At 39.7% G+C, this 8,751-nt stretch overlaps 1 protein-coding gene across 1 annotated transcript; it reads right to left on the reverse strand.

Annotated features, from left to right (window-relative positions):
• Window positions 1-1,583: 1,583 nt before the first annotated feature.
• LOC144559920 (uncharacterized) lies at window positions 1,584-2,597 on the reverse strand. The gene is made up of 2 exons (XM_078309088.1): window positions 2,138-2,597; window positions 1,584-1,888 (listed from the first exon to the last, which is right to left on the reverse strand). The coding sequence occupies exons 1-2, from the start codon at window positions 2,595-2,597 to the stop codon at window positions 1,584-1,586; spliced, it is 765 nt and encodes a 254-aa protein (XP_078165214.1).
• Between the last annotated feature and the right edge of the window lie 6,154 nt (window positions 2,598-8,751).

The following is an 8,751-nucleotide window of genomic DNA, read 5'->3' on the forward strand; positions in this document are numbered from 1 at the left end:
ATTGAAGAAAGGTGCCATGGGTGCTAAATTTTTCCAAAAAGCTGTCACCTGCGATAATTCCCATGGCCTATGCACTAAGTTTGTTAGTACAACTACTTCCATCCACTCTGGTTTATTTGGTTGGATCCATTTTCACATGATCTTTGCCATGAGTGCTTGGTTGAACATCTGCATGTCCTTAATTCCAAGTCCTCCCATCCTCTTTGGTTTAGTTACCAGTTCCTAGGCTGCTAAACTAAGATATCTATCCCCCTGTGTTTTATGCCCATGCCATAGAAACTTCCTCCGTGCCTCTTGTCTATTCTCTTTATAACCCATTTAGGTAATATAAAGGTTTGCATCATGTATACCGGCATAGCCGCGAGTACAGCATTGATCAATGTTATCCTTCCTCCTATTGAGAGCAGAGACGCTTTCCATGTTGGCAGCTTCTTATCTATTTTATATATGAGTGCATTGTAGTGTTCCTTCTTCAGTCTCTTGTTTGACAGCGGCATCCCCAGGTACGTAATTGGGAAGTTAGTTTCCTTACAGCCCATTAATCTAGCCAGTTGCTGCACCTCCTGCTGTTCAGCTGTCGTAATTACCATCTCTGATTTCTCCAGATAAACCTTTAACCCAGCTAATTTTTGAAATATATTGAGTACTATCTTTAGAAACTGCATCTGCTGTGTTGTTGGTTGCAGTACAAATAGTGTGTCATCTGCAAATAACAGACATGGCTTGCAATTAAGGAAAGGAACCTATAATAGTTATAACTGCACCAGTCTGTTTGTCCATTTTGCTAGGAAATCCATTGCCAATATAAATAGGTATGGGGACATGGGGTCTCCTTGCCTTACCCCTCTTCTTAGGTTAATCTTCTTCCCTGCCACTGAATTCATGATAACTCTGGATGATCCTCTAACTATTGCCCCTACCACCCATTTGATCCATCTCTCTGGGAATCCCTTTGCTCTGAGTATCTGCTCTAAAAAGTCCCATGACAGTGTGTCAAAGTCTTTGAATATATCTGCTTTAAAGAGACCCACTTGCTGCCTTTGTTTTGTTGCCATAGTCACTAGTTCCTGTGCATAGAGAAATCCTTCATTGATATATCTATTCTGCATGAAGCCTGTTTGACTATGATCCACAAATTCCCCTATGATAGGTTTGAGCCGATTTGCCATAATTTTTTAGAATATCTTCTGTACCGAGTTGATCAGACTCAGTGGCCTATAATCTGTTGGCTTTAATGCTCCTTCCTTCTTTGGCACCAGAGCTATGTATGAGTCATCCATCGGCCACATTGTTGGTGTGTCCATCTGTAGCATATGATTATATGCTTTTACCAAATCAGTGACCATTATAGCTGCAAATTTCTTGTAGAACTCTCCCGTATAGCCATTTGGGCCCAGGGCCTTGTTTGCTGGCATTTTTGCGATGGTTTCATGTACCTCTTGCACTGTAACGGGTTCTGCCAGATGTTGTAACTGCTGCATTTGAGGCTGAGACTGATATACTTGATTGTAGTCAAACTGCATCTCTTGATTGTGTTCAGTGCCTATCAGTCGAACAAAATAATCGAGGAATACCTTTGCCTTCTAGTTATGTTCTATTACTTGCATTTCTCCCTGCACCACCACATCTATATTGCTTTTTCTTTTCCTTATGGAGGCTACTCTGTGGAAATATCTAGTGTTTTTATCTCCTAGTTTTACCCAAGTTTGCTTTGCTCTTTGCTTCCATTTCTCCTCCTCTTGCATGACAATCTGGTTGTGTCTCTGCTGCATTATTCCTTGCAACATTTCCTCAACTTCTGTCAATCCCCTCTCTTCTTTTTGTTCTACTAACCATGCAATGCATTCTGCACACAATGTTTTTTGTTGTCTTGCCTCCTTGGTATACCCTTTTTTCCAATGTGTTATCTCTTTAGTCAGTGTTATGTATTTCTTGCTTAGCTGCTGTAGTGTCTGTACCTCTCATTCTTGGTTCCATACCCTCTGCACTAGTTCTTGGAACTGATTGAGTTTGAGCCAGCTATTCTCTATCCTGAATATATTTGAAGTTGGGAACTTTGTTTAGCTTGTGCATACAATCGGGCAATGATCTGATATAGGGTTATAACCCGCTCTTTGCCCTGTATTGGGGTACATACTTTCCCAATGCATTGACATCAGAAACCTATCTAGCCTCACTGCCATTGGCATAGTTCCTTCTCTAGTCCATGTATACCTTCTTCCCTGCAGTGGCATATTTATAAGCTGCAGTTGTTGTACCACTGCTCTGAATCTCATCATTGGCGCAATTGGGTATCTTGTATTTGATCTATCTTGTATATCCAATGTGACATTAAAGTCCCCCGCTACCATCCATGGCATTTCAATTTGCGGTTTCATTTCCTTGAGCTCTTGAAAAAAATCACCCTTTTCTCTATTTGTTGATGGACCATAAACCCCCGTAAATCTAATGACTGTACTGTCCCAGTTAGCAACCACATCTACTGACACACAATATTTCCCCACTTTCCTTTCAGCCTCTGTAAACATGTCTTTATCCCATGCCAGCAGGATCCCTCCTGCCGTCCCCTCTGCCAACACTAGTGCATGACCATCCATTTTTGCTCCTATTGTCTCTTTTATGTACCTTGCATTTTCTACTGCCCATTTAGTTTCTTGCAAACACAATATATGTGGTTTTTCTCTTTTTATTTCATGCCTAACTAATATTCTTTTTTCTTTTTCATTAAGCCCTCTTACATTCCAAGAGAAACTCTTAATATTCTTGAAATTACTCATTTAATAACTATCTGGTACAAGCTTAACTGTGTCGTAGTTTTACAAAAAGGGCCCTCAACCAACAACATTGCATCCTTAAACAAGAAAATTAGAAAATATATAATATATGGTCTAAATTTTTCCCCCTTTCTTCTCAGTAGTTCCCCACTCATAAAAAATACAGTTTCAACACAAACGTACAACAAGGTTCTACCATTCCATCTACACAAACCAACCAGCAAATTAAAAACATATAAAAGAGATTCATCCTTCCTCCCAATTGTTCCCTCCTCACCCCCTACTCCTGTTCTCTTTATTTTATCATTCATGGGAACTGTTTCCCTCCTCAGATGTTACCTTTATTGCTGCCAGATGCTTCTGTCCTTCCTCCTTCCCATCCACCTAAAGTTCTTGCACCACCTTGTCTACCTTGTTGAACATATCCTCTACCTCCTCCGTGATTACTGCACCCGATTGCACAATTAGGCTGATCGCCAGCTGAGCCCCTATCGGTTCCTTTCTTCCCTTGAAATTCATTTTGATCCTCTCTTCCTTTTTCTTCTCCTGGCGCACATACGTTTTCTTTGCCAGCCTTGGACTTCTCCTTACCTGTTTTTCCTTTGGCCCGTATTTTGCTATTGGAAATCCCGGTGGCGGCCCGTCATCTAATTCTTCCTCGCTTTGGTGCGTATACTCAGAGTTTTCCAGCCCACTTAGCCCATTGCATAAGAACTGTTCACTTTGGCCCATTAGCCTTTCTTTTTGCACGTGTTCCCTCCAGTCCTCTTTCGGCTTCAATGAGCACATGTCATCCAACAACTCCCTCCATTCCTTTTCATTTTGAATTCTCCCTGTTCGCGTGAAAGCGCAACGCAAGTTTCGGTACGCTTGGGAGCGTACCTTTTAAAACCGCGGTTACACCTTCCGATTAGGGTTGCAAGTGCACAACCCTATCGAGGAGTATAATCGGGTATCGATCCACAGGGACGGTTTCTTTATCTAGAATCTACTTATCTCGACTAAAAATTAGAAGTGAGAAAGAGGGTGTTTTGGTACTTAATTTTCCTAAAGAATCAACTCAAGCAATCAAACAATGCAATAAAATAGTAACTGTGCAAGGAAAGGTATAAACTGTGTTTTGATTTAGGATAAAAGATGTTTCAAGGGTTTCAGACTTCATCTCTAATTTGCCTCTAGTGGTACGGGTCTTACCAAGTTGGTACAGCTAGGCCGCACCAACCTGGTCCGACCAAGCCGAGTGGGGCTTGGTAAGGGTAGGCCGCACCACTCTTGTAAGACCCGTACTGATTTACCATAACAGAGCTTACAAGTTCGAGTTGATGCATTTCTTGCTGGTACCTTGTATTAAACTCTTGAGAAAGGTTCAATTGACCATACCTAAGGTTCCTAAACCTCAACTCTCGTTTGTTGGTTCAAGATCTAGGTTTTGGAGTCAATTCTTCACCTTCTAGGGTTTCTAAACCTCAACTCTCGTGTTTTGGTCCAGATCCTCTAGTTGATTGATTGGAGATCTAAGGTATCCTCTAATCTGTCAATTAGGGGAGAATTCAACCTTTCGGCTTCAATTCGAACAAGTCTACCTAAAGGGATTGGTTTGGTTGAGAGAAGGCAATGGTCACATGACCTTGTTAGGGTTGATCTACCACTATAGGCACACCACATGCAATCACAGCAATACAAAGCAATCAAGACAAGCAAATTCACAATCAATTCAATCAAAAGAGTTCACACAAGATCCAAATCAAGAAAAGCAACACAAATCAAGAAAATCCATCTACAAACCCTAGAAACAATGATCAACTACTCACAAGTCATAGATCTGTCCAGAAATACAAGTAAAGAGATAAAGAAAGGCATGATAGAACTAGATTGAAGATCGGGAGTGGAGAAGGTGTTGATCCGTCGATTTTCGCCTCTTCCTCTTCCTTCTTCTTCTCTCCTTGCTCATTTGCTCTCTTTCTCTCTTTCTCTGAGCTCTCAATCTGGAATGAAATGTGGATCCTCGAAAATGGAGAGATCCCTCGCTTTAAATAGCCTCTGCCAAGATTTGAATTATGTCAGGCGGCATCTATGTACGGCCCGTACCAAAGTGGTACGGCTAGGCCGTACAAGATGGGAGGGAGGCTAGATCGGCTAAGTCTGGTAAGGGCCGTACCAAACCTGGTAAGGGCCGTACCAAGCCTGGTAAGGGCTGTACCAGAGAGTCCAAAAACGCCGTTTCTTCGTTTATTTTGCTCCAATCCTGCAGAAAACAAACAAACTCTCAGCAGTACCAAATTCTAAGGATATATCAATGAAATGCACATGATTTTGACAATTTAGAATGTAAATTTGGTACGAAATCAAGTCAAATATAGGCTAAATATGCGAGGTATCACTCCCTCTCTCTTTTTTCTCCTTCTGCCATGCCTCCCACACCTCTAATCCCAACGGATCATTTATTGCTCTGACCCAATCCTCTTTCCTTTTCACCGTAATCTCCGTAACGCCTTGCCTTTCTTTGGTCCTTTTCTGCAGGTCTCCCATTTTCCCATGCATTGTGTCCCTTGTCTCTGACAGTTCGTTACAACCCGTCCATCCCTTGCCAGTATCGTACTCCATGCATTTAATGAAGCAAGACAACTAAGCGACTAGCTCTGGTGCTTGATGCAGTACTCTCAGTATTTTACGGATTGTACTTTCCTGCACTATGACCCGAACATTCCCTCTGCCCTCTATTGCCACAGTAAATCTATAAGCAGTTTGTATTGCTCCTTCCTATGTGGCCTTTCGTGTGCTTATCGTTTGTATCTCCACTTTTTTCTTTGGTATCCATACCTGTTTGACTTTTGCCCTGACCTTCCTTACTCTTTGCCATTGCCTTACCGCCCCTAGCATTGGTGCCGGTCCTTGCTGGCCTCCTGTCATACTGTTAGATCCTCCACTACTGCTTTTTCCACTACCTCCTTCATCTGTAGTGCTTGATGGTGTGTCTGGAGCAACAATCACTTGGTGTACTTGTTGGTCATTTCCCCAGGCATCTGGTGGCAGTGGATAGTCCCTCTTCCCAGTCTCTCCAATGCAACAGCACCACCCTGACTATGGTGGCCCTGTGCCCTTCATGGTATTTGGCAGTCTTTGGTATTTCCCTTGGGTGGTCACAAGCTATTCTACACGTGATGTGATAAAAGTTACCTGCTTGCCTCCCATATGGTAAGATACCAGTTAACCGGCCTAGAGAGGACGTTACTTCTTTGATGCCTGCCATGTTCCATGCTTGCAGTGGCAGTCCCACAAGCCTAATCCACGCCTGGTATGGTGCTGGGTCATATTGCGTGTTCCATGTTGGATCCCACGGAATAATACCCACTTGAACCCCTGGTTTGATGGTGTATGGACTATTCCAAACTGCATTTCTCAGTGTCTGTTCTCCCGGACATATGACCAGGTATGGCGCCACCTCGTGCGGGTCTCCTGACAGTACTGAGTAGTCTTGCGGCATCCATCCTCTCCTGCTAGATATGCGTCGTGCAATGATCTGCTCAAAACCCGGCTCTGCCGCACCTTCTACCATTACCACCATACCCGTTCTATTGAGATATTCCGTACCTGGCGTCAGCTGCTCTCTATGAGGCAAGTAAACATTAATCTGTTCTGGCCTCTCATCCCAGAACGGTTCCATTTTCTGTTTTCCTTTCCCTTTCCATTTCTCTACTCCCTCTTTTAGGATCTGTGCGTATGTTAGATTTTTGTTGCTTAGTCTGTCCTCCTTTGGAACTTCAAGCTGCACCTTCTCCTTTATATCTGTCTTTTTATTTGTCTGGTTGCACCTACCGGAGTAATGACCCAGTTTATCACATTTAAAACATCTCATTGGTTCACGACACTGCGCTCTTTTATGATCTTTGGCCAGACATCTTAGGCATCTACGCTCATTGAATGCTTTAGCGTATGCCTTCTCATTTTCCTCTGAGAGAAATACTTTTTTCCTCTCATTGTCTCCGTATTTTGCATTAATGGCCGTCCTTTGATATCCTTTGTCCAGATTTGGCTTACTCCTTGTTGCATCAACTCTGAACCATCCATTACCTTCATTTACTACCTTCCTCCCTGCTTGACGTACACTGGGAGCTTTAACTTCCCTTTGCACCATGTTAGCTACCATTCTGGGGTTCGCACCCCATCTTCTGTCCCAATACGGTCGCCTCCATGTCGCCTGAGTCGCCCCAACGTTTCGCTCTTTCTTTCGCTCCATTCGCCTTTTCATAATAAGAAATTATGCAAGTTCACAATCTACTAATCTGAGCATGAGCACAAAAAATCATGTAAGCTCATTATCTATTAATCTAAGCACAATAACTTTTGGTTCTTTTTTTTTCTTGTAATTTTTCTTGCCTACTTTAATAAAGGAGTTTCAGTTATAATAATGTAAGTACTAGTACAGATGCTATATATATGTACTGGTACGAAACTATGTGTAACTGGTTTTTGTTCTGATTAATGAAATATTACCTACGGGCTTTTAACTAGAAAAAAGTTCAGCCAGTGTTGAAAGGAAAGACTAATTATCTCTTCTCAGGTCATGACATGTAGAAAATATTCTTAATCGTAAGATTATATATGCTGAATGAAGAATTAAGAAATTAAGGAAAAATTGAAAGAGGACCAAAAAATGTAAGATATCAATAATTTTTTCGTTCTAGCACCAATTTAAGTCTAAATAATTGTGTACAGGTACGTGTGGTAAGTATGTGTCTAATTAAATTTAGACTTCTACATGTAAAAAAAATATCAAAAAGATGTATTGATTTAAGGAAGGCAAATTATTTTATTAGAGAAATAATATTCAATATAAAATTTTGTCTTTTAATGAGAGTCGTTGGTAGATCAAGACATCTACGTGCTTAGTATAAGAATGGAGGTATAATGAGATACCAGTTTGTTGCTTCTGTTAGTCACCGAAAATAATTACATTTGAGATTTAATTAAATAAGTAATTTCATTGAAATGGTACAGTTATTGAACTGTTAAAAAATAGACATTGAAAGTAATAAAATTTCTAATTTTTTGTTCATCTTATCAAAGAGTAAAGCTAATGCGTGCTTATGCTCATTTAGAGAACTTAGCGAGTATAAAACCACAAATTTAGTTGAAAGATCACAATAATAGAAGGATCACAATATTTTTGAAAAAATAAAAAATTTAAGTTTTTTAAGTATTCCTTTGTCAAAGAATGTGAGAGATTTTTTTTTTTTTCAAAAATAGATCACAATATTTTTCTGTATTTACCTAGAAGTGACTTTTGAACCGGTATCAATAACTTAGATTTAAAACATTTTTATTTTTTTAAATAACACACAAAGAAATATTTTAATTTTCTTACAACCGCAAAAAATCCGGCTTAAAAATATTGATCCGAATTATTTGTCGTAGTCTATCTAATAAATCAAATTATATAGTATTATATTTATTTTCAAAGAAATATATAAAATTATAACATTTTTTTGTTTAATTAAAAAAAACCTTGAAGCCATACAAAAAAAAATTGCGGAAAGTTAACCTAAACCCGCAATTTTTTTTTTGCTGTTTCGGAATTCCAAAACCGCAAAATAAATTTGTGGTTTTAGGATAACTTTCTGCAAAAATATTTTGCGGTTTGAATATTTTTTTAAATCTTGTCAAATAAAATTTAGATTCTGAAATTTGCGGACTGCAAAATAAATTGTGGTTTTATGCTAATTTTCTGAAAAATATTTTGTGGTTTGAGTATTTTTTAAAATCTTGTTAAATAGGATGTAGATTCTGAATTTTAATATATTTTTTTTGGATATTAATAAAAATTTCGGTGACTATTTCCTTCGACAATAAAAAGATACCCAATTTACATCTTGCGGAAGAAGTATACAGGTGGTTTGGACTTTGGAGCCATTAAATAAACGGAAATAAAACCAACCAACAAACCAAAGGGAAAAAAAATCAAGCAGCGACAGCTCTC

Source organism: Carex rostrata, chromosome 9 (genome assembly GCF_964058835.1).
Source record: "Carex rostrata chromosome 9, lpCarRost1.2, whole genome shotgun sequence".
Lineage (NCBI taxonomy): Eukaryota > Viridiplantae > Streptophyta > Magnoliopsida > Poales > Cyperaceae > Carex > Carex rostrata.